At 46.8% G+C, this 27,293-nt stretch overlaps 1 protein-coding gene and 1 pseudogene across 1 annotated transcript in view; one reads left to right on the forward strand and one right to left on the reverse strand.

Moving 5' to 3' along the window:
- The window catches only part of LOC135401004 (uncharacterized), a 31,662-nt gene extending 11,799 nt beyond the window's left edge, over positions 1–19,863 (reverse strand). The window contains exons 1-4 of the mRNA XM_064633095.1: positions 19,706–19,863; positions 17,211–17,347; positions 9,076–9,264; positions 4,910–5,200 (exon numbers count right to left, since the gene is read on the reverse strand). Of these exons, the coding sequence (XP_064489165.1) occupies positions 4,910–5,200; positions 9,076–9,264; positions 17,211–17,347; positions 19,706–19,792 (704 nt within the window). The 5' untranslated portion in view covers positions 19,793–19,863. The remainder of the gene's footprint in view (positions 1–4,909; positions 5,201–9,075; positions 9,265–17,210; positions 17,348–19,705) is intronic.
- A 3,202-nt stretch (positions 19,864–23,065) lies between these two features.
- LOC135401012 (uncharacterized) lies at positions 23,066–25,687 on the forward strand (annotated as a pseudogene).
- Positions 25,688–27,293: the final 1,606 nt, after the last annotated feature.

Consider the following 27,293-nt stretch of genomic DNA (forward strand, 5'->3'; position numbering starts at 1 on the left):
TTCAAGTTGGGTGTCGTCATTGTCTTGGCGCCTGCATCATAGCACCATTAACGCTTTGTGCATCTGCAAGAAAATTTGACAAAAAAGAAATGTAATGCATTCACATAGCCGAAATTGCTCATCAGAAGATCCTCGTGCAAAATCTCTAATGTCAGAAGCTCTTCTTTGTTTCCTTACCGCAATCACTGCCATTAGTATGAACCTCACTTGGGCCAGGAACATGTGTGACCGCATTCTCCAGTTTCCGTGCTTTTTTTTTATGTTGTGCCATCATTCTCTGCATGCACAAGAAGAGAATCTGAAGAGTATTGTTTCTTTGCAACATATTGCCGTAATCTTCATCAGCAGGTATAACTGGAACAATGGTCTATATACATGTCAGCCATGAGAAAACGAGTGCTGCTAGTCTCAGGAAGCAGACATTTCAGAGCACGGACGTCTCGGTGAATGGCAGTGTTGTACGTATCGCCGTTACAAGTAACGCCGTTACAGTAATCGATACTTTTTCGGTATCGGAGTGCGTATCGGCGATACTTTTTAAAATCAGTATCGGAAAAGTATTTCCGTTACGCATTTATGGTAACGCATCGTTACCGATACTTTTTAGTGCCCCACCGACCATATTTCTTACTCTTATTCATTGTCAATGGTCCGCCTAGCCCTCGACAAGAAGCTTGTGGACACGCCTACGTGCTCCGTAACCGGAATTATGAAATTATACCAAACACGTGTTCACCGTTTTTCTTTGAAACTGAAGGAAATAACCACGCTGTGTTCAACAAAAGAGTTGAGGTCAACGAACAGAGGTCAAGTTCTTTAACAGTGCGCTCTAAATTCCACTGCTAAGCTGCCGTGTCGCACTGAGTCACACTCACATATACTGTGGCATTGTAAACTTCAGATAGGATTCCGGGGTCATTGGACTTCATGGTATGTGTGGGCCTGACACTAACGTAATTGTCACACTGGCCTCTGTCAGCTGCCGGAGACACCACAGCTTGCAAGGATGACAGAAGACGATTTCAAGAACCAGCTATTGCTAAAAGTCAAGCATAACGTTTCCGAGCTACATATGAAATATGCTGTCTTTTCACTGCAGAACTGTTCACGTAAGCGATATTTCCATGTTGCACCATCTCCGTATTTCAAACAAAAGTATCGCCCAAAGTATCGCGTTACTTTTTTTAGTAACGGTAGCGGTACTTCGTTACTTTACGAAAGAAGTATCGATATCGGTATTTCGATACTTTTTACTCAAGTAACGAGTATCGGTATCGCGATACCATATTTCGGTAACGGGTACAACACTGGTGAATGGACAACTCGGTGCGCATTCTTTTTGGCGACGCAAAGCGAAAAGAAAAATTACGGCAGAGACTATTTTTGCCATTATGAATTCACCATACATTCAGAATCTAGCAAGCTTTCGCTGGTGCCTTTCACTGATACATGCCTTTGTTACAGAAATATCATGTTATTTTGCTTATGTTACTGTGTTCCTCTGTGCACTTATCTAATTGAAAAAGCGGTTTTCATGCAGGGGCAGATAAATGCACACCAAGTATTTTACGTGCCTGTTGTTTTCCCAAGCTACTTGTCATGTCTGGTGACACAAATAATCTAAAAATCTAACTTTCAAAAACAATAAATAATCATATCCTTGACAGTATACCATCAGTACACAATCATAGATAAGTAGTTGGTTCATACTGTACTGAGGATGCCGCCTGTACAGGTGGTGAAACGTGTACGTTTAATTTTTTAAGTTATTGCGTCAAGCCGGAGTAAACACTTTTTTTATGGTATATATTCTCCCAGCTGTCGGAATATTTTCTGACGTTTTTGTTCCGCACCTTTGTACTTCCTTGACCTTGTAATAAATGCTTTCAACGCAAACAACTGCAAGTTGAGTCGTCCATTTGTCCATCCATGTCATAGCTGAACGACAGATTTTCGGATTATCTTGTGTCTGTGTGTGTGGTGTTATTTTCCCCATTCATTATCATTAATTTATTTGTTGAGTAGTATTTATCAGGTTAATCAGTGAAAAATCTCCAGAGACGCTCCCTCACTAGTGCATACATGGTCTTTCAGTACATTAAAAGTGACTCGAAATAAAGTGACACAAAAAGCAACCCATTGTTGTGTTAGATTGAGCATACATTCAAACTGCGTCGCACAACACGCCGTATTTTATTTGCATAAACGTCTGTTGCTGTAACCTGTCTTTTCGCTTTGCTCGGGGAAAAGGACGTGCACCGAGATGTCCGTGCACCGAAACGTCCTAGACCTGCTAGCCTCTTCTACATTACCTGTGTCGCATCTACGACGCTTCTGCCAGCGAGCGTAGCGCTGCAAAGTTGAGCCCGGCTGGCGTTTCTTGTACACGAAAACACTTGGTACGTAGTCTGGGTGCCCCTTGTCCTGTGACGGTAGTCCTGATCGTGCAGGTGAACAAGATGGTTTAGTTCATTCTCCAATGTTTCAAATGTTGGCGAAACAACACAACAAACTATGTATCTCACCTGTTAGGAAATGCGCAATGCATATACGCGAGTGATCGCTTGGTTCCCACTGAGCGCAGTCGGGCGCCAAACACTTCACTGCTTGAACCCAAGCAAGACTTTTGCTAGGATAGAGTTTTGCCGACGGGAATCTAAAAAAACTGGCTCTTTCTGTCGCGCCACTTTTGTAGTAATTAACGCACCCGTAGGCCACACAGTTCACTGGCATGATCCACTAACCGAACCGCAGCGTGACAAAGAACAGGCAGCACGCCGTATACGAGGCCTAGTAGAGCTAGTACTTCTCCAACCAAAATGACGTTCGGGAAAGAGTGCTGCGCGGCGCATGCGCAGATGACTTTTCCGAAAGCCGTGGATTATCGTTCTCTCTGATGAATTGTTTAAAATGGTGTACGCCCGTTTTGGTCACTTGATACAAAATGCAAAGAGCGCTGGTCGCCTAAATTATTTCCTGAAATCAATATTAAGTTGTCTTGCACGACGTTACACTTCGTCAGCAAAATTCATATCCCAATAGAAGGCTGTACTTATTCTGTAGCTGGCGTTAACTTTTGGACGCCGATTCAGTTCACGTCTACGAGACACGCAGTTGTTTTACGCTGCGATGATTTCTGCAACAACTGTAGAAGAACCAGCCAAGCGTAAAGTAAAAGCAAAGACAAATATGACGGGAGAAGTAGAAATTAAGATTCTGAACCCTGTGATACATATTCGCACAAAAAGTTTGACCGTAGTGCGCAACCCTGGTGCGCGAGGGAGTTTTGAATCTCGCGGCAGAAATGCCCCATCTCTCGGCCGCCAGCCGCTAACGTCATGTGGCCGCGCCGTCTTTTTCTTCCTTTTCTTGCAATTTGTCCGGCGTCGCGGCGCCGGCAAGCCGACCCAGCAGGAAGCGGCGTTGTTCATCGGACGTCGTGGAGAGGACACGTGACGTACTGAACGCTCTACAGGCGACACGTCTGCTCTTCTTGACGAAACGTTTCATGGAGTTGGAGCCCAAGCTCCGCCAGCTTTGATTTAGAAACACGAATGTCCCGGAGACCCGTAAGTGATGCTGCTAAATGTTAACAAACATTCGCATTCAAATATAGTGCTTCTTCTCGGTTACAAATGTATAGTCATGAAGACGCGGCGCAGTGACCAGTGTTTTCATTTGAAGAGGTCGTCGACCGTCATGACTTCTCCGTGTTGTGGTCAACACTATGGGCTCTGAACCGCATTGGACACTGGCATCTCCGAGGGGAAGGGCGGCCCGATGAACCAGGAGGGCAACATGTCCACAAGCACAACAACATAGATACCACAGTAAAGTAGTAAGTTCATCTGTTCGCGATCTGTGGGAAACCCCAAAATACATGGCCAAATGAGCGTTTTCTTTTTTTAATGGTCATGTGCAGCATACAACAGTGGCACATGGAATAAATCTCCAACTGACAGGAATGTATTTAGTCGTATCATATATATATGCTGCACACACAGGCACACTACTGTTCACGCGCGGAAAATACTTACAAATACAACTTAAAATACAATACTTTGTACCCCTATTTAGTGACTCTAGTTCAAACTCCTCTGCGAACGCCGACGATCACAGCTGCACGGGGCGACAGGGAACGGCTCCTCAGCGCTCACCCGCAAAGCGTACCACTTGACCCGCTTCTTCCCATGGTGATGGACAGAGTCAATCTAAATTTACGAGTCTGCGACATGGCTACGAACACGCTCATGACCATTCAACGGCCTCCCGTGCAGCGCAGGTGAAGCCGTAGCAAAAGCGAACTCGCGAACCTACGAGATGGCGAGGAACGCTTCCCAGGAATAGCGCGCGTCCTTGCTTCATTGTGCGAATAGCCTTACTGAATCATTCTACCCTTACTGAAGCATTCGAAGCTGCGTACCCGACACAATGGACATTTTTAACAATACGAATCGTATCCTAGCGGCTACCCAGCGAACCACCTTCGGTGCGTGCCAAACCAAACCCACGTGGGTAGCACAAAGGACCTAACCGGCCCAGAGAGGGCCGACGAGCTGGGCCCAATTAAGTGAGAAGTCAAGTGCGACATTTGTCCAAAGCTCTAAGTCGGCCGTGACGGTGCTCGAAACCTTTGCTGTACATGATTGTAATTATCCCAGCGACAGAACACACCGCACATGATTTCCGCTGAATTCTCTAAGATTAATACAATCAGCTATGCAATTAAGTGTGACTTCTAGAAAAATTCGGTACAAGAATGCAGAAAGGCATTGCTTTACATTGGAACCGTTAACACCCTTCTGTGTATGCCTTCCCATTACTGAATGAATGAAACGAATTAAAAGCAACTTCGCCCTGAAAGCTTTTTGAGGCAACACAGGATATCAAGAACCCTCTTTCAACTTACCCTCTATTATGGTCATCGGAAAACTGTTTCAGCGATTTGGATGTGCCAGACTTGGCGCCCTTTTCCGCACAATCGTCTCTGCCTTGTCTCCCAGAGGCAATGTTGGGAATGCTACGTCCTCCTGAGCAGAAGTGGCCGAGTAGTGCAGCCAAGGAGCGGACTTCGCCTGGTTTCAGCTCAAGCTTCATCCTCTGACGTTCGCTTTTGTTCGCAATAGGCTCCCCAGAAGCGCCAGTGTTTGTCGCAGAGTCGTTGGGCACTTGCTGGGAATTCACTCCAGGGAATGCCATTCTGTTGTAAAATGTAAAGGAAATGTAAACGTAAAGTTGTTTCTCTCCTTACTATGTTACTGGCATTTATCGCACGCTCAGCTGAGCTCAGCAACAACGACGCTCTCATGCAGTACTATAGATGGGTAGAAATCCAGCGAACCGGTAGAGATGTAGGAAGGGAGTTGCCTCAGGACAGAAGCCGCCGATATTTCGAACAGAGACTGTTCTTCTTCTGGGCACCGTCCTCATCATTGGCATGTGATTTAAAGGGTTAGGTGCAGACTTGTGCCCGTTACTCGAAAAAAGTAATTGATTACCGTTACTTCTAACGGTCACAAGCACGGTAACGTGAGTAACGGGCACAAGTCTGCACCTAACCCTTTAAATACCATGCCAATGATGAGGACGGTGTCCAGAAGAAGAACAGTCTCTGTTCGAAATATCGGCGGCTTCTGTCCTGAGGCAACTCCCTTCCCTCATGCAGTACTATGGAAGACTGCACGCAGGTGAGCGAAGGCTATTCGTATTCTGCACTTCATGAAACAAGAAAGTACGCTATCGATTCCTCTATCGAAAGAATTTTGAGGTAGATAATTTTCACGATAAACAGATTGACCAATTAGATGTAATGGACAGTTTATATTTATAATACATACATCATACATGTCACCGCCGCCAGATTTTCGTTACGGAGTCACGCGTGCCGGACTCACGCGAACGTCTTTTGCCCGGTTCACACTGCCACGTCTCTCCGTTGCGGTACAGATTGAGTGCGGATGCGGTTGTCATACGACACGCTCTTCAGACACATGCGTTATTGACACGGAAAGCGCCTGTGTTTGACCCATCATGCCTCCAGTCTTTCTACGTCTGTATCTATCTCCACTCTGCAGTGCGCCTTCGCTCACAGGTCGGCTGTGTAGCCACAGGTAATCCGTGCCGCATGGAGTTCGGTCGAGCCCAACTCTTGCGGTGCGTATGCTCTTTGGTTTGCCGTACGCTCTTAAAAATGAACTTCACCTCATAGCACGCTCCTAGCCAACCATCATCTCGAATGATACCGTTATCTGCCCTGATTTGTTGAAAATGGAAGGCGTACGCCTTTTTTGTGAACAGCATAAGTGTCACAAAAAAGGCGTACGCCTCCCGTTTTCAACAAATCAGGTCAGATAACGATATAATTCGAGATGATGGTTGGCTAAGAGCGTGCTATGCGGTGAAGTTCATTTCTAAGAGTGTACTTCATTGCCATGATAACCGTGCCGCACCGCATCCATAACGCGTCAAAATGCAACAGTGTCGACCAGGCATTTGTCGTCCGTGTGCTACTCGTTCTTTTAATGATCAGCATAGGAACCCATTAAAGTCAAGGGGGTGTTCGCATTAATGTTTTTTAGGGCATGACTTCGCGCATGACCCGTTTCTGAAGAAATGGCATGCTGAGGGGCGGGTGCAAGCGGAGCGTAAACAAACACTCGTTCACACAAATGTGACGGCTTTTCCGTTATTCGCAGACGTAAAAGAGTATTTATTTATCATTACCCTCAAGGGCAGCATTGAAGATGGGAGTGGGTTACAAACTCAAAGCAAGTGCATACAAACAAACTAAAAGAGCACTAAATAGAGCCTATGGAACACTGTTGAAGGAATTACACTAGACAAATTGTAGTGCGCCGAGGAAGACGAGGGGCTAGTCGGTTGCCTGTCCGTGATTTTGATTACCGCAAGCTTTCCTTCTGACTATTTCTTTCGACGTACGGCAAAGCGTCGTCTGGAATAAATGGTCCTTACCCAACCTACCCGGCCTCATCAACAGTTGGCCGGACACTGATGGCATTACATCAAATGTAATGCAGCATGATTATGCTGCATTACATTATTCTATCTTGTGCACGTGTCACGTCACGTGCACGGTTCTGTTAGTTGTGTGTTCTTGAGAGGAAAACTGCAAATGGCTACTACAGAGCCGGAGAAAGGCACATTCTGGAATGTCATAGCTAACCAACTGTTAGTCCGAACTGAAGGAGGTTCAACCCTCGCGCGGGAGAAATCTGTACACCGCTAAATAAAGTTCGAAAGACATGAGTAAAGAAATGATGGCTGCTACACTCTTAAAAATGAACTTCACCGCATTGCTCGCTCCTAGCCAACCATGATATCGAATGATATTGTTATCTGCCCCGATTTGTTGAAAACGGGAGGCATACGCCTTTTTTGTGACACTTATGCTGTTCGTAATTGTCACAAAAAGGCGTACCATTTTCAACAAATCAGTGAAAATAACGACATCATTCGAGATTATGGTTGGCTAGGAGGTTGACTGGTGAGAGACAACGCTAGTGACCTAAGTGAAAACGCTGACCTTGGCATGGCTACAGCGACTAACGTTTACTGGACGAAGAATCCAAACGAATTGCTTAACAATGTCAAAGAACCGGAAGATGCAAAACAGGTCTTCGGTTCAAACCCCCCAAACTGATGGGGCTATCTGAACGATTCGTACTGTGCCTCAGCAAGTGTAATGAAAACTGACTATGTCTCTGCTGACACAGGTCATGGACTGTGCTGAAAAACGAACGACCTTGCCTTTGAACAATAAACACTTGACTCCGAAGACTGCCGATCCTGTGAACCGCGCCATGTGAGGCGGGATGAATGAAATGGAGCATCCTGGGATGCAAAGTGTGGAAGGAAGGTGGACGGACCCTGGGCCCCTGGCTCACTCTAAGACGTCTTATTGCACCAAAGTCTTGAAATAATGATGCGGCAGCCGAGATAGCAACAAATACAAACGTTTAATGATGATGAGACGTATTTACAGACAAGCATAGTAATTTAGGATGGTAAAGTGCCGAATGGGTCGTCGTAGGACGTCCTGCATCTACCGATGACAGAAGGCAGACTGACTGTCAGACAATTACGACGTGGCGCTCCGCCATTAAATACTACGTTGGCGCCACTTACATACATTGACGATGAGCAGCAATCTCTGCGCGTACAATCTCTATTGTCTGTGCGTATTATGCTGCTAAAATAATTCAGTTCGGATAGTTCAGACCCAGGTCAAAGCTGAACAACGCTACCTTTCTCATGCTGCTTCGAATCTTCATGCAAAATATTTTAATTGAACTCGTAGCGAATCATTTGTAGTTCAATTTAGACTTAGCCCTTTCGCGGCCGTGACATCACTTTCGGTTTCCGCTTCACCAAGCAATGAAGCCACACACACACTCGATGAAAAAGGAAAAAGAAGAAAAACGAAAAAGTTATTCCCTAAAGATGACCGCGAAGGTGGGACAGCTGAAGCCTAGGTCACCGTGCAAAAGACACCGGATGAAGATATGCCATGCACTTTCCTCGTGCGTTTCAGAAACTACAACGCTCCGTCGGATGAGATATTGTATTCATCGTCTACGTGTGACCTACAAACTCTATACACCGAGACAGTGCACGAGCTGCAGCCACAGAGGAGTGTCTACGCCAGCGGAGAAAGTAGTCCGCACATTGAGCGCGGGGCGTACGAGATGAAGGTGGCGGAAGGATTCACATGTTTTGTTAGCGTGGTTTGTTTGCACGTTTGCTTCAAAAATATGTAAATATGCTCTTAGTACGATGTCTCCGACGGGTGTTTTCACAACATGATCAGTGTACGAGCAACGGTTTGAAGCATGCGGACGCGCTACGATGTGACCAGGAAGTCATACGCCCGTCCTAGCCAATCACAGTCGTCATAAAATTTGAGCGTAGTTGATCTGCATGAGTTCACCTGTCCCAAAGTATATTTCAAAATCAGCCGATAGTTCCCGACGGTCCCTTTAAATATCGTTCCTTCCAATGCTGACGTATAGACAACGTGTGAGACATCGTATGGCAACGGAATAGCTTCCTTCTCACCTTGCACGATCAGCAGGAGAGAGTGTAGTCTTCTTCACCTGCTGTGCTGACTGTGCAGTTGTCGTAGTAGATGATGAAGTTGGCTGTGACGTAACGTTCTGTTGACGAGCGTAGGACTTCTTCCTATTGCTGACGTCCTCCTTTGCCAGATTAAAAGCTCGCTGTGGCTCCCGATTCTTCTTTTGCTCGCTGTCGATGACGTCATACGTGAGTCGTTTATCAGCGCCCCAGTGACTCAAGGATAATTCGGGTGTGGCCAATCTAAACACGCTTGAAGGGATTCTGATACATTGATATTGTGGTTGATGCGAACACTGCACTGCAGGCCAATGTATTGAGAGGTAAAATATTTTGCTAGTTGTTGTGGTTTTGAGCTGTAGGCGCACAAACACGGCTCAGCCCTGAGCCGAGAGGTCACGTGCTCGCCAGAACCAACATGAATAAGAGGCTGTCGCACCTTCATGTATTGCACCTGGCGTGGAAGCTCCGAAGCAGAGCCGAAAGTAGTTTATACTAATTTACCGCAACTGCGCTCGCTACATGACCCAGAGTGGTTGACACGTCATTCGATGGCGCACGTTATAAAGTGACAAAAATGTGACAAGTGTAATAAAATAACGGTTTGCAGCAACCATTTCGAAGAGCATTCGGTTCTAGCAATAACAGTCATCATCACAGAAATAGTGTGATGACGACAGTTATCGTCGTCTGCTATATGATTATCTATTGGTGTAAAATCCGCCGGCAGACACTAAGGTTTAAATTACTACGAGTTCCTATTCTACTTCAAATTTCAAGAGATATAACGCGTGCTGGAAAGCGCAGCGTCAAGGAACTACGCATGAGTGGTGCACACAACGGTTTAAATCACATTGGAGGAAAGCTGCCAGGGCGGAGGGGAGATACCCTCTTTTGTCCCATGTAGACAGCGCCAACGTGGTCGGTAAGCAAACTAAGTGAGGCACAGAGTTTTCTTGTGAGCTTTGAAGACTGGTGGTATACATGGAGGCCAAGGTACGTCAGAGGAGCGAGAGGTTCTGCCATGTCCATTGGTTCTCGCAAGCACGTGACCTCCACCCCAGCAGTTTTGCGCAATAACCCGCGATACCGTCCATAAAACATCAAAGCCGACCGAGCTTAGGTTCAAAAACCATTCCAGGCTAGCTGGATGGATAGGATTGCGGAAACTGATAGCGTGAACTGGGGCGCAACGCGACAGAGGCCCGGACGAACGCTTGTCGTGTTGTGCCACTATGTTCATGCCACGTCTTTACGTGGGTTTCGGTGCTTGCGGTGTATTTCATATCTATCCCAAAACCCCTACATGTGTCAAAACCCCTTAAAGGAGCATGGGAGGCAGAGCCGTCGCGATGTCAAAGTCCGCCTCGGGCACGATAAACCTGAAGCGCCCCCCCCCCCCCCACCCGCGTTTCTACTTCAGGCAAAAGGCCCTTCCGAAGTGAAGACGGGTGAGGGGGGGAGTTGACCGAGACTTACCATTGCTGGTGCAACGTGCGTCGCAGTCGCGCGCTTGGCGTGCCAAGAGAACGAACGTAGAAACCAGTGTAGAAGAGAAAGAAGACAGGCTACAGGCGCATTGATGCTCACGCAACGAAAAAGAAAAAAAAAAAAAAAAACGTCGAGCTGACAGCGTGGAGCGCGGCCGCAAGTGTGTGATCTCTGTAGCAGTTTGTATGGGCTTCGTTAATTAAAGTTGTTGACCGAACCTGAGCCGTGTCCCATGTGGAGCTAACATTCTTCAGAAGCGCGATTGAGCAACGAAGACTGGAGAGAGGAGCGTCTGGTACGAAAAGTCAGAATCTGCGTGTGGCATAACGAGGCCTAAGGGTAGAACATGGACGGGAACGCAAGTCCTCGTGGGGCTGACTCGACTGAAACCACCGACCGGAGCAGTGATGTCAGTGTGAGAGAACTCCTGAACGTTATCATGGAATAAGACCGTCTGTTGAAAGGCTTACTTGAGTGATTAACGGCGACGACGCAAGCGCAAACGACAGAGGCGTCCGCCGTCTCAACCTTTCAAGTGATGCCCGACCTGAGTAAGAATTTGCCAAGTTTCGACGGCTCGGAGGATGCGCCGTCAGCAAAGGAGTGGATCGAAAACGTGCGGAGAACCGCCACTTTGCACCGGTGGCCAGCGTCTTTTGGTCTTGAGACTACGAAGTCTCGTCCTACGGCAGCTGCGAAAGACTGGCTGCGCTCGTGTGGCGCTGAAATTTCCTCGTGGGAAAACTTTGATGAGAAGTTTCGCCGGACCTTTGTCAGTCAAACACGTGCAGCGGAACGTTGGAGAAAAATGCAGGAACGCGTCCAGCAGCGCAGCGAAAGCACTGTGGCTTATTTTCATGCCAAGGTACGCCTTTGCAAGGAAGCTAATTTAGGAAGAGAGAACTGATGTTCTGAGGCTGGAACGACATAGAAAGGACAAATACATACAAAGCCTCAAATTGCCTAAGAAATTAACGATGAAAGACGAAAGTCACTGAAAAGGTTAGCCAGCTGTAGGACTCGAACCCACATCTTCTGGATTGCCGGACTTTTTGCAACGAGAGACACGTCAGCTAGGCATGTGCTGCGAGCTTTGGAAGAATTCATTCTTGAAAGAGGACTTCTCTCGATCATTATTACAGACAGAGGAAGCTGTTTCACATCGAAGGCATTTGAAGAATTCTGCTTCACAAGGGCCATACGACATGTTCTAAACTCTTCGCGTGATCCTCAAGCCAATGGCCACGTTGAGCGGGTAAATCGCACAGTGTTACCCGTTATCACTACAGCTATGAAAGACCCCGACCACAAAGATTGGGACGCCAACTTGAAACGAGCAGAATGCAGCTTGAACAACGCAGTAAACAAGAGCACCGGAAAGACTCCATTTGAAATGCTGCATGGGTACAAACCAGCTTTCTATGGACTTGCTCTGCAAGAACTAGTAACGGGCGATGAAGATGTCTGGAAGGAACCGAATGAACTAAGAAGTGCGTGAACGACTGCTAGAAGAGCAAGAAAAGAATAAAGCAGCATATGACAACCGCCGTTATCCAGCTAGAATGTACGACGTGGGAGAAGTAGTGTTCATGAAAGCCGCCCCGCAACACACTGGACAGCCGACAAAAACTCAGCCGAAATATAGAGGCCCTTTGGTGATAACCGGCGTGCTACCCGTAGATACATATCGAGTAGCAGAACTTGACCAACATTCGCGAAGTAGATTTGCGACAACTGTGCATGTGTCTCAGCTGAAGCCGTGGTCTACTACGTCTTCCGTATCTCATCTTGACGACGATGACAGTTCAGAAGGTAATGAGAGTCCACACGAGGAGCCTCTTGCAATAAGAGCTTCTTTTTGGGTGGGCCTAAACTTTTGTTCTTGTTTTGTGTGCTCTTAACGAGGACGTTAAGAATTCAGGACGGGCGAGTGTAGAAGACAAAGAAGACAGGCTACAGGCGCATTGATGCGCACGCAAGGAAAAAAAAAAAAAAAAATGACGACCTGACAGCGTGGAGCGCGGCCGCAAGTGTGTGATCTCTGTAACAGTTTGTACGGGCTTAGTTAATTAAAGTTGTTGACCGAACCTGAGTCGTGTCCCGTATGGAGCTAACACCAGTATAGCATCCAACTTCGAAACGAAAAATTTTATCCGTGTGAATTGCAGTAGTCCGTCCCACGATTCTAGTGTGCTGCGATGAGAATACATGTGCCGCTTTTTTGTAACACCGTCCTTTCTTCTACTGCTTTTTTTCCCAGTAGTTTATAGGAGCAACACTGAACCCAATGTTTTTGTTTGAGGGTGACAGTTATGCTGGCTGTCGCTTTATTGCCCACCGTGCTGTGCAGACTTGCCATCCGGTGCCCCCTTACAGCAGGCGCCCGGGGCGGCTGCCCTTCTCGCCCCCCTCCCCTCAGAACGGCTCTGATGGGAAGACCCGGGCTCTGTTCCAATACTCAGCGCAGGAGAAGCTGTCTGAGTGGACAGCTAGGTAGACTAGGTCAGGGGTCGGGAACCCGCGGGCCGCTTGCGGTCCAGCTGCGCTACAGTTGCGGCCTGGCGCAGACCGAGCGCACGACAAAAATCCCGGTGTTTAGCTGGGCGAATTCCTAAAGCAAAAGTGTGCGCTCTGTGTTGCCTTTCCCACGCTTAATATTAAGAAAAGGTGTTTGTCGTACTCTCTTACCATAACTTTCTGAGCGCAACAAGCAAGCTTTCAGTATCAGTTGCACTTGTGAAATGGTCAGTTTGTCATTCAACAGCGATTAATAATTTCGGCAGGCTAATTTAGACTTATTTTAGAATGGGTTCAAATCTCATCTGCGGTCCCTGGAAAAAAGTCGACGAAGGGGGGGGGGTTGAAATATGGCCCTTGGAACTGTAAAGGATCCCGACCCCTGGACTAGGTAGACACCTTATCGCCGGAGATTCGGGACAGACTTGCGGACTTGGCGCCGCTATCACCATCTGTCATGGCCCGTAGGAACTTTAGTTCCGCATTTGGTTTAATCGCCGCGTAATTCATGATTAAACGCTCAAATAATTCCCCAAGCAGCACAATGTACCGAAAGTCAAGTGCAATAGGGGTGGACGGTATGTGTCTTATCAATGTTCTTTAGCTTCACCAGTTCGTTCAAGGCCTTCCACCTACCCCTCCACCCCTATTGCACTCGACTTTCAGTACATTGTGCTGCTTGGGTCAACTCCCATGTCGATGCATTCTGCCTGTGTATCGTTATATTGCACACGCTTAAAAATGAAATTCACCGCATAGCACGCTCCTAGCCAACCATAATCTGGAATGATATCGTTATCTTCCCTGACTTGTTGAAAACGAGAGGCGTACGCCTTTTTTGTGACACTTATGCTGTTCATAATTGTCACGAATAAGGCATACGCCTCCCGTTTTCAACAAATCAGGGAAGATCACGATATCATTCGAGATGATAGTGGGCTAGGAGCGTGCTATGCGGTGAAGTTCATTTCTAAGAGTGCAGAACACCTAGCGACCTCAGTATCCTTAGTTAGCAATGATCGGCAAAAATGCCGTCACAGCTCATTGCTGTTACAGCGTAGTATTCCAATAAATGCGCGATTCTTGTATTTTTTTGACGTGTTCCCATCATTCGTATGTGTCTCTATTTCCTCAGTGGTCCATGCATTGCACTGTTCTTCACGTTTTGGAACACTTCACTCCGCAATGTGTTAACCCTGGGTCCTTACGGTAGCACAATAAATAAATTCGATAAAATATCACTTTTTTGGACATATTGTTTAACGCCGTAAACGCACCAGACATAAGAGCATCGACGTCGTCGACAAGCGTATTAATTTTCACGGCTGCTGTCAGCGACGACCACTCAGACGCATAGCTAGTCTGCATCGACGCAGACTAGGCGAAAGGGGCCTAGGCGAAGAAAGTCTAGGCGGGAATTGGAACAAAACGCAACGTGGCTGCACTTCCGGTTAGACCGCCACGTAGTCGACTTACCGGAGTATTGGAACACAACCCCGGAAAATATCGCGGGCCACAAATGCTCCTTTCCTCGGCTACCAGTCTACGACGTCCTGTCAATCACCCAATAGCAGAGGAGCGCGCCTCCTCTCTTTTTTTTTTTTCCCCTTTATTTTTTGGAGTTGCATTTCGCGCCCCGCGCCCCGCGCCTCGACTGGTTGCTTCCGCTAGCAGGCGATTTTCGGCAGTCAATAAAAAGTGCTGACGCACTTGATGTCACCACACCCGAAGAATAATAGGGGGGAGATCGCCACCGTCGCGCACATTATACACTCTAAAAACTGAACTTCACCGCATGGCACGTAGTGCGCCAATCATTGCCGCGAACGATAGGGTAATCGCTTTTGATTCGAAGAGAGAGGGAGGCGTACGCCTTTTTGTGGCAATTACCATATATCCAAATTGACACAAAAAGGCGTACGCCCCGCCCCCCTCTCTCCTCGAATCAGAAGCGATAACTCTGTCATTCGTGGCAATGGTTGGCGCACAGCGTGCTATGCACTGAAGCTCTGTTTTTAGAGTGTAGCAAACTAATTTTCTCGGGAAATTCACGGATCCCAAAGGAAATATTTTCCGTGACAGTTCCTGCAGGTAGTATGTTCAGTATTTTCAGGCCTTCCATGCTCCTGCAAAGCGACAATCCGTGGGCGTACGTAAACTTTTTTTTTTATTGATTATAGACGCAATTTCGGGGGCTTGTTGTAGGAAACTATGGTCCTATTTAGTCAGCCTACTCACAGCAGAATGCAAGTCGAATCCCAAACCAGTTGGCGATTACAGGCTGTGCTTTTCAAATGAAATTCCGCTTACTTTTGAGTGTCACTCAAACCGCTAGACATATTCCAATCCGCGAGCTGCCCGATATAAGAAAAGAGATGAAAGATTTCTTTCTTACATTGCAACCTCCCGATCATTCCCGAATTTATCCTACATTTCGAGTATTTGGGGATTCTTCAAGTGGAATCCCACCAGCAACCTAAGGCCGTCATATCACACTGACGTCACCAGTGTGGCGGAATGGAAAGCGTCATGTGGCGTGTTGCATTGAATTCCTTCTGCTTATGGTGAATTCGCGCGGTCATTTCTTGGCGGATTTCTTTTTCCACATTCCGAGCAACTGCGTTCGCTTGGTCAAAATGTAGAAATCGCATGGCGCTTTCCGAGCGCCAAGAATTTCCCAGCTAGCACATTTTACACCCGGGCTCGAAGCGACCATGCAGCGGACTGTCGAACTATATCCATATCCACACCGTCAGGGTGGCGTGGGCCCTCATTGGTTCGCACGTTGAATTTCACATGAGTTAGCAGACGACGGAACCCGCAGACGAGCGACCGCGATGCCCCTAGCGTGATCCAAGCCACTAAAACCGCTAGATTATTGGCACTCATGTTCGGGTGGCAACGGTCACGTGATCCAGCGCGGGCAGTGACCTAGCAATATCCGACTGCAAGCCACGAAATGAACACTTGAATTCGCCTTTGCAGTCTTAAAGGGACCATGAAATCATTTTCGCGAATTCCGAGTACTCTGCAGGAAACCGTTCTCGTGATCCCTCACTGTCGTGCACATGCACATCGACTTTTAACCGTATTCTCTACAAGGGAGGCGCAGTTATCAGACAAAAATAGCAGGGCGTGACTGCTGGATATATGCCTTCGAAGCGGGCTTACGTCATCGCCATCCAATTCTCTCAGCCAACTGTGAACGACGAGGAGACACCCCGCGGGACCATGTGGGTGCATGGTTTCGGTTTGGACAACAACGACGTCGTATATCTGCCGTCGAAATCACTTGAAATATGGCGAAAGGCAAATTGTCAGCAATGGAGGAAGATATTATGCGACACACACAGAGTCAATGGATCATTCGGTACTCAGCAGCTCGTAAAATCTCACTGACGGAGGTATGTTCTGACCGTGGTTCTGACGAAGAAGTTCAAAGAGGAAAATGTGCTCCGATAACCACGCTGGCAGTCAACGGCTATACTACATTTCTTGTAGGATTCTATGTGAACGGTTAGATATAATCTTGTCTCCAGGTCAAATTAAAACATATTTCATGGCGAAGTATGCATGCTTGTTTGCAAATTTTGCAGTTTGCTCGCAAAAGCTCGTCCACGAATCGGCAACATATTCTGTGTATGATGTCACGGCCAGTTCGCCTTGGAGGCGGGCCGTAGCAGCTGCTGTTCACGCCCGTGGTTAATATATTAATACAGAGTATCTTCGCTAGTTGAACTACTTTCAACTTCATATTTCACAGAGTGAATGTTTTAGTTCAGGGGAACAAACTAACCATGATCGCGGGCTTGTCAAATATCCTCTCATGGTCCATGTAAAACGAAACGGTCTTTGCCAACCATGGCCCCGAGTGACACCGTTCCGTCACCCCGATTTCACAGAACATGACGTGCACGCATGTTTGTGAAACTTTCTGTATATATGTTAATTGCAACAAAAAGGGATATTCCCCGCGCACGTCGAACTCCACCACGTCATGCAAGACAACAAACGGCTGCTAAGCAAGATAACCGTGTCCCAGGCAATATGCCTGAGTTCAGCGGTGGTTCGTCCACCGTGTGAGCTCGGTGGCTTGTGTGCGGGCTCACCTCTGATGAACAGCTGGCTTGATGACGGGTGGTGTCGGAGCTGCACGGCTCGTCTCTTCATCTTGCCGACTGCATTCAGATTTTGCACCGAGCAGTTGAGCTTCATCGTCTGTGCTGCGCTTCATCTGCTTGTACCACTGGATGCAGGGACAGAAATCATGGTTTATACGTCATCGAATCTCGTACATACTACAAGGAGCAACTCGTTCTACATTGCCGCAGGTAACAAACAAAAAAGGTTGCATTTGTGCACATTCTTAAGATAGTACTTCACCTCACAGCATGCTCCTATCTATCCATCATCCACAATAACATCGTCCCCTCCCCTGATTTATTGAAAACGGGAAGCGTACGGCTTTCTGTAACTCATGTGCAGTTACGGTAATTTTAACAACAGATATAGGACGCGTGATTTCCACCAATTAGGAGCGATATCATTCTGCGCAGTCAGTAATCTTCGACGTGTTACGCGGTGAAATTCTATTGTGAAATTCTCTTGGAACAGTGCAGTTGGAATTTAAAAAAAGCGATGGTAAGGAAGCATCTGTTGCGGCGTTGCACATGTTGACTACTACAGATGTTGCACATATGCTGCTTCAACATGTTATAACGGACTACGTCGATTACTTGGATTCACTGTAGTTAGGAGTCAACTTGCGTAGGAGAATAGATGACTATGAATCCATTACGGCGAGCATAAGCGCCAGACTTTCGATGCTTGAAATAATACAGAACTGTTTAGCGAGGGCATGCTGAAACAAGCCTCAGTTCCAGAGCCTCACCCAAGGCCCCCAAAGTCTGCCTCGTAGTTATCGAGAGATCTATGGAAGCGCCGAAGATGATTAGCGGCGCAGGCAAATTCGATTGCCGGGGCGGACAGCGAGCACTTACCCTCTAATAATAAATGACTAATGAATGGAATAAATAAATCAAAGCAAAGGAATCGGAGATCGTGACGCTTTCATGTTAAAAAACGACAGCGCCCCCCCCCCCCCCCCCCCTCATCGATTCATAGTTCGCCGACCACCAGGAAAATGGTAGCTCGCCATAAGTTATCTTCCGGCGCAGTTCAGTATCAGGACTACTGGTACTTAAAAATTAGGTAAGCGTTTCAAATGTAAATATTGCGTACAAGTGAAAGGAGGTTTACGTGCCGAACTGGAAAATGTATGAATTATAGAATTGTGTAGCCTAGAACATTTTTAGACGCGTCTGCATAGCACCACATGAAGCACTTCCGCTCCAGCAAACAGACAGCCTTGCCGCACACACTATGGTCATGGGTAGAAATCCAGCGAACCGGTAGAGATGTAGGAAGGGAGTTGCCTCAGGACAGAAGCCGCCGATATATCGGCGGAAATATCGAAAAATCTCTGTTCGAAATATCGGCGGCTTCTGTCCTGAGGCAACTCCCTTCCTACACTATGGTCATGTCACACTAGGCCGACTTTTATCGACCGACTACAGATTTCAACACGACGCCGACGACCGTCGGCCGACACGATTTTGACATCCACACTAGGACGACAACGATAGCTGACACAAGCAACTTCGCCGACAGTGTTGGACAGAAATCGGTGTCGCGTTGCCGCAGTGTGACACGGCCTTAAGGGATATAGTACCCGCAATCTTGTGAAAGGTAGAGAATAATTGTATATATTCTACTAGGTTACGAAACCTCAGTTAGGTTAGTTCAAGTTAGGCACGTCTAGCGCCTTGGCGGGCGGGGGGAGGGGGGGGGTCGGTAAGAGACTGCGCTGCCGAAGTGCCGTTGCCTCTTGAGTAAACATGGCGGACCATCTTAACTACGCCGGCGATGAAAGTTATTTTGAATCTGTTTCACACAGCACACGGCGTTCATTCTTGTTTCATTTCGTTGGTTAGTTGCTGCCCTAGAGGTAACATGAGATATATTTTTCGGAATTCATTCCATTTCGCTGAGGAAAAAAAAAATGACTTCACGATACAGAACTGCATCTTTTCAGATGCGGAACTGTATACTATGCACACAAGGATGACTGATGAATTTCTGTTGAAGTTGATAGAGCGAAATATGCACTCTTTTTAAAAGTCAAATACGAAATAACGTAACCCGGAAGCTATGTCAATGTCTTCTAAAACCTGTTTAATGTCGACACAGAGATGGCGTATAATTCTGGCACCGCCTGGAGCGTTCGCGCGTACCCAACCTAACCTAACCTAACCTGAAGCAACCAAACCTGATGAAAAGCGGCTTAAACAGCCACCGCCTCAGCAGTTTCATTACTATAGTACAGCCTGATTTTCTTCCAAACAGGAATCCGAGTGCGTGCGCTGTTCGATTTTTCCCGTTAGGATGTTCAGCCTTTGTGCAACGACTGTCATTATTCCGTGATCTGGAACCGTATTGCGAAGAGAACACAACAATGCTACGCGCGGGACATTTATGCAAATTGTTCCAGACCATAGCTTCCTATACACTGACAGTATATCGGAAGCTATATCCAGACAGATACCTTGATGAGGGCACTCTTGAAGATACGCTCTTCCAACTGTCGTTCCCTCTCCCCGGAGCAGCTCCGCCTTTGCTGGGGTTTCTTCATAGCGAATGTTCTAAATGCTAATGTTGACCTCCTCCAGCGCTCGGTACGCAACCGGTAGTTCTTCTTCTTCTTCTTCTAACTGCCTAGAACATCCGTAGTTGCGTTGAACATCTCTCCCTCTGATTCCCCATACATTCCGATCCCGCGCCCATGTCGATCCAGACCTCGTTGTTCTGTTAGATGATTTGATAATAATAATTGAGCGTAGATTTACATGTAAGGTGATGATGGCATTCCCCGCCGAGACTGGGAAGCGACCCTAGTTCGAATCCGGGCGCCGGCTTTACTGCCTGTGTATTTTCCCTAGTCTTATTCAGACGCTTTAAGAGAAATGTCGGCACAGTTCCCCGTGAAGTCGGCCGAGGGTGCACGATCCCCTTTGCGATAGTCGTGACGTTGCCCGCCTTAGCGTGACCGACTATGGTAAGCAGTTCCACCATCACCGCCACCACCATACGTAATGTGAGTCCACCGCACTTGTGTGACTGCATGCTGCACGCGCCGCAGGGTAGGACTGCGGATAATTTCGACCACCTGGGGTTCTTTAACGTGCACCGCAAATCTCCGACGCACGCTGCTGGAAGCAATGTTTACCAGTTGCCTCCCTCATATTGCTACTGTCCTGGGCCAGGGTTCGATTATTATGATCTCGCAGAAAAGTTTGTTTGAGGACACCGTTTTCAGGGAAGTAAGGTTGCGCTTGATAGCGAAATTTTTCTCATATGCTTATACCATGTTACACATGTTTTTTCTCAATACATAATGTATTTGATGCGTGTGCCGGTTACATGACTTATCAGTATCAGTAGAATAGTTACATATCAGAACTTACCCCACCCACTCTTTCAGTCTCGAGCAATGTAAACAAACAAACAAGAAAACACGAAAACACCCGTCGGTCAATGAGGCTTTCGGCGGACTCCGGAGGCGCCAATTTGAAAAAGAAAGAAACAAACGTGGTTGGTGGATTCGAAAGATTCGATTCGCCGTTTTGGGCACTGGGATTCGGATTCCCGAATCTCGAATCCCTGCCTAGGATTCGAGGATTCGCGGATCCGATTGGGCACATCCCTACTACACTTACTAAATAAAAGAAGCTTTCAAACTACAACAGATGTGAGCCATTTCAAATAAATCGGGGCTTATCGTGTTTTGGGGACCGCTATCGTCAAGAACTTTCAATCTGCTAAATCCCCGCCCGCCAAAACTTTTCTTATCAGCGGCGCGCAGTAAAGAAACAAATGGGACAAACGTGTAGAGGAAGAGTATCGTCCTCTACACGTTTGTCCCATTTGTTTCTGCCGTTTCAGCCGGCGTCTCGGCGTCTCTCAACGGCTCCCACAGCCTCACCCTCTCCTCCTCTGGGACTCTCAGAGCTTCGGCTTCCGTGCCGGTAGCCGCTTCCCAGGACCTCCACTTCCCCAGCGCCTCACTCGTTTCCTCGCTGTTCTCGGGCTACCGGATCTGATTACTCATCAGCTGTGATGCTTCGCCACCGTCTGCCGTGCCGTCATCCTGTTCAACCGTATATGCTAACCACGGTCGCCCTCGCTGCCCTCCTCCAGTGAAGTCGCGGACATCATCTGCTTTATCGCCGCTCCGCGTCTGAGGGGGGGAGTGATGTAGCGGCCGGTGGACAACGACGAAGAATGCCACGCGCCTGGAGCACCTGCCTCAGTTCCACCGGCGCGGCCATGGAGATAGGCCACCGTCATCGCCTCTCCGTGGCATACCATCATCGCCTGTCGGGGCTCATGTAGAGGAAGAGTATCGTCCTCTACAAACGCATCGCACATGCCCAGTACATCGCACATGATGAGAGTGCCCCTCTCCACTGACGCTATGCTTTACCGAAGCCCGAAAGTGCGCTAAATAAATGATATCTCATTTAATAACTATTGGGTCAATGAAGCGACGCAATGCGATTGGATGCCACAGGATGCGACAATGAAGCGATTGCATGTCACGCTTTGTTGATTTTCCTTTGGTATACCCGGAACCACCGTACTATAGTCGTGTTCAACTTAAGAAGGAAAATAAATATAGTCCGTCAGCTCTCAAAATATTACTGCACCGCAGATAGGATGGCTGGACACAGAGAGGTCACGCTTCCTCCTGCGCCAGATAATGGAATCCATCATTCCGCATTGGCTGTTAAGACTGGCCGCATGACACTATGCGAGCCCTCCCTGCTACTCCCTTACTGATGGCGCATGGTGGCCCTGCAGTATTTCTCCTAGGGCACTATTGCGTCTCCTTATCCCTAATGGCGTATGTAGTTGACGAACTAGGTTTGTTTTATTTCTTAAGTTGAACACTACTATAGGACAGGGAATAGGCCATAGGTGGGGAAGTTACTTTTATTTTGTAGTGCACTACCGTTACTCACTACTTTTTCAAAAAGTAACGCGTTACGTTATTCGTTACTGTTGCGATAGTAGGTAACGCGTTACTAACGCCGTTATTTCTGATAAGTAATGCCGTTACTTTTGCATTACTTCGCTAGTTGTCCTTATAATATGTACCATTTTCGGTTGAATCACACAAGTGCGTTCCGCAGATCAATACACGCAATGTTGTGCACAAACAAGGGTCACGCATGAACAAAACGCATGTATGATTTATTGCAACGCAGAAGTAGTTGACGCTCAAAATTTTCATCTGTGTGGCTGAGCAGACTCCTAATGACACGTGCGTGCTGCTTGTCAAGGTTGACAGAGACGGTGACCTTTTATCTCACACAGTATAAATCCAAACAGCGAATCCCTTCGTACTTTGTTACTTGTTCAGACGGTAGAGGATATTTTTCTGTCGCTTTTACCCCATTCATCCGAAAAATACCAAAGGGAGTGAAAAATGGATGTGGTAAACAAAGGTGACATCTGAACCAGGGTAGGTCAATAGTCCTTTTGCGTTCTTCGCGGGTGCCGTGTGACCTTCTTGTCATTGTTGAAGATGAATAGAAAAAATCGGAGATTTTCCCGGAGTCTACAGGCACGGTCCTCGGTCAAGCTTTCAAGTTTAGACGATGAAGCAATGTTCCCAAACACGCAGTAACGCATAACGCCGTTACGCGTTAGTTAGTAAAAATGTAATGGCGTTACGTTACTCATTACTTTTCTCCCAAATGTAATGCGTTACCATATTTCACTACTCGAATGTAACGCGTTACCGGTAACGCACTACTTTGTAACGCGTTATTCCCCACCTATGGAATAGGCCGATCTCATGGCGCGATCTGCGCAAGCGCACGCACACCGGAAGTAGCTGGACGCCATGTTGGCTGTAGTCCACCGCGCTCCATCGTAACATGGGACGAACATCTGGTTGTTCTACGGTTCTACTCTTCTTCCCTTCGCCTTTGCGTCGTCCTATGCTTTCCCCTCTCATCTTGACAAGCTCTACCTGTCATGTAAGTATCTGCACGCTGCATCGCATGTGACTGCGGTGTTCGTTACTTATGACACGAATAAGAGGAGCCGCTGTCGGCGTATCATTGCGTTGCTTACTGCCGCTCTTGTTTCACGCGGTGTGTTACTTCTGTTTGTGAAAGAATAGCGCTTGGAGGATAACGCTGCAGAAATGGCTTATGGAACGTAAACATGATTGCCCAATATCGAGGCATGAGGTACACGCGTCGGATTTATCTTGTCCGCCCAGCTCGAAGGAGGGCTCCGCTTGTGCTTTCACGTGTTATGTGACAGATATTAACTGTTTTAGCGTCTTACTCACGGTGACGGCCTCGCTTTTTGTATATGTGGAACCCTTAGAACGATCTAAAGCTCACCTAAACTGACCTTTAGCCAGCCGGTCGTCAGCTTTGCAAAATCAGTCGTCGTACATAGCTTCGAAAACCTAAATGAGGGAGTTTCATATGTAAAGGCTACGTTATCTTTATAGGCGTTGTCTGTACGTGAAGACATGAAGTGATTTCAAAGTTTTCTTTACAGGTAACGAAAAATGTCAACTGGACTGAGGGAGCGTAACGACGACCAATGGACACGAGAAACGAAATCATTAAACCCATTCTTTGGGAAGGAGCATATTTACAGGTATGTTTGACAGAACAAACAAACATTCAGGAGACAATTATCTCCGTGAAGTAGGAAAAGCATATGCCACATCTGGGCATTATTAGTGTTGAAATCACATCTGGAAAGGTAGTATTGATTTGTCTCTGCTGCACGCACACACAACAGAAATGTGATCCGCCACAGTTGTAACAGTGGCTGTAACTGGCTTAACCTAGGCCTTGTACCAAACTTCCTTTTTTTTCTTTCTTTCACTGTTACAACATTTTGCTTCCTTATTATTTCTTAAAATTTTTGCAGCCTGCAATGCTACTATATTTACCTCGCAAAAAGAGGCCTCTGCCCACATATGCTGATATTTTTTTTCTCATTCAGGTACATTGAAGGAAAAGGTGCGCAGAGACATGGAGATGCTGGCCTGCGCCTGTTCACTTCGGGTCATCTTGAGAAACTGGAGTTTTCAAGAAGGGAATGTGCTCTGACAATTGTTCGTGCAGAAGTCAGGGCATCAATGTCATGCAACATTAAGTATGTAGCTACTGCTGAGATCTCAAAGTGTGACGGAGAGGTTGTCACAGGACACTGCTTGTGTGTTGCTGGACAGGGATCAGTATGCAAACATATCTGCTGCGTTCTCTATGGACTAATACACATTGCACAATATGATCTGCGCTACGTACCTGAAGCACATGCATGTACAGAAATAGAGCGACAGTGGTACAGACGGAGAGACCCTAAACGTATTAGTGAGCATTTTGGTGACTTAGTGTTTTGCAAGGACACATGCCAAAGGATAAGTGATGCTCCAAAGCGTCACGCGAGACGAGCAGCATGGTTATCACTTCGAGATGAGAACTTGAGACTGCGTACTTCAAGTCTAGTGAACCTTCACATCAAGCTGAAAGAAAGTGGTCTCAACTGCTTTGCAGATGTGCCCGAATCAAATGACTTTATACCTGTCAAAGTAAAAGAAAAAACAAGCTCTGGCACAGAAACTACAGAAAACCTGCCACCCCGATGGTTAGACCAAGTGAGAAACAAGCTTCCTGTGATTCCATACACTCCTGTTGAAGTTCTGGCCATAGAAAAGGCCACGAGACTGCAAAGCGTGTGCCCTCTCTGGCAACATTATATAGACAAGGCGTGATCACAGCTTCCGTGGCACATAGGGTTTACACTTGGGTGAACACTTGCAGGAAGAAAACTGGTCCCCATGACCCTCGGTCACTTATCAGTACACTTATGGGCACGAAGAAATACAGACCAACTTTCGCAATGGAGAGGGGCATTCTGTGTGAGAGAGAAGCACGTGAAACTTTCAAGACAGAAAATGCATGCCACATCAATATTGACGTGAAGCAGACTGGACTGTTCCTATAAAGCAGTTATCCTTTCCTCGGTGCAAGCCCTGATGGCATTGTCTCGTGCTTCTGCTGTGATGAAAGGCTAATTGAAATTAAAAGTCCTCTAAATTTGGAAACATTTTGCAAGGCCGAACTCCGCAGTGGATGCCTGAAGTGTAGCAGTAAATACTACACACAAGTGCAAATGCAAATGGGACTCACATCGATGAAGTCGTGTGTTCTTTTTGTGTTCAGCAAAGAAAAGTGTGTGCAGGTTCTAGTCCCTTTCGACCCAGCATATTTTAAGGAGCTAGTCGAGCGCTGCGCATTCTTTTACAACATGTACCTGCAACCTTTCATTTCCAACTGCGACTAAACCATTTTGTGAGACCAAACAAAAGAAAACCTGCCTTTGTTGTGCGCATAAAAATGCAAAACTGATTTTCTGTTCTTCTAGGTCATTATAGCTGTATGTGTATGCAAGTTATGTTTGTTTGAAATGATTAAAGAGGAGTTTTCTAGTTTATTGGTTTATTTACAACATTGTACATGTCCTTCAGTTTCTGCACATTTGTGCTCATTTATCCAAAAGGGGTTTCCCAGTGAAGTTAACAAGTCTAGCACAAACGTGCCACACCTTATTGAGATCCGAAGACATGCTATTTGAAAATACCTTTCTGAGGATTTTGAACCCTTTAACTCTTCTTATAACTCTCTCAATGAGTATTCTCACACTCGCTATCCTTCTTGTCTCATTCTCGTCCTCCACACTGAGCTGAGTCCTTCCCCTCATGAAGGGAGGAATGTTTAATAGAATTGATCGTTTTCGACATTCTTCCTCAATCAGAAAGCCACGGTCTGCCATTATTGCTCTCCCAGAGGCTATGTGGTCAAGTACACCAGAGTTCAGCGTGATAGCTTTATCCAACATTCTGCGGGTGCTAGATCCGAAACAAACGTTACAAACCCATTGGGACTACACATGATTAAGCCTTTTGCCGTGTTGTGCTTTTTATAATTGGAATACGTCTCGCTCTGAACACGAAAGGATGTGGGGGTTTCAATGAAAATTTCGGTGCAGTCCAAGATTCCGTCTACAGCATCGTACCCCTTGTCTTTGAAGGCTTGTGGCCTGTACTTGTCACAGAGAGATGGTGGCATAGCCATAGGTACCTGGAGGAGCCCAAGATTTAACTAGATGAAGTTGACAGGTCGTAGAAAATTACATATCATAAGTATGGAGAGCAAATCTTTAGTCTTGTGCCACACGAGCACAATTCTAGGTGTAGAGTAGTAGTACTGACCTGACAGAGCCGGTTATATAATAGATCAAGCCAGGTAAGAGACGCCAAACCTGCAAGTTGGACGTTGAGTGAGTTTCAATCCCTGCTAGTCACAGAACCCGTAAGGAATGTTTAATGTTTTTAAATACACCTGTACGATAAGTCTACTCCGTCAAGTCCAAGTCTTAGCCTGACCAAAGTCAAAAGAAACTGATCCTTGGGTGAAAGGGAGAATTTCCGTTCTGTACGTGCTGATGTTGGTGGCATCTGCCAGTACTGGAGATGCTTGACGTCGGGTTCCAAAAATGAGTAGAAGCTCTCTAGCAATTCCACAGTCTCAAATCCAGTGTAGTACCTTAATTTTCCAACATCTGTAACTATAGCTTTATATGACAGCTGCACAGGGCTTCTGTTTTTCTTCTCTTTCATCTCTTCCATAAGACTTTTCAGGCAAGACAGCTGGCTCTTCAGTTTGTTGTTTTCTTGTTCCAGGTGATATGACTTCCTTGTGGTTTCTGCATCTTGCTTTCTAGCTGTCTGCCGCACCTTCTCTGTCTCTTGTATTGCCGCGTCAACTTAATCTTGAAGATGTTCCAATTGAGCTCTTTGGCTGAAGATAAGTGCGCGAAGGCAGTCACAACCACTGGGCAGAGGGTACGAATGGTCCTCGCAGACGTGTGTTGCGGCTGTCTTCATAACCCCGGTCTGCAGTACATATCCCAGTGTTATTACGTTGAACAAATTGTCAAACAGAAATATACTGAATATACACAGCCACGCAAAACGTGCCGTGTACCTCAAGCGACGATTGATGCTGGTCTGTTGGTCTTCCTTGCGGGAGTAG

Source organism: Ornithodoros turicata, chromosome 1, assembly GCF_037126465.1.
Source record: "Ornithodoros turicata isolate Travis chromosome 1, ASM3712646v1, whole genome shotgun sequence".
NCBI lineage: Eukaryota > Metazoa > Arthropoda > Arachnida > Ixodida > Argasidae > Ornithodoros > Ornithodoros turicata.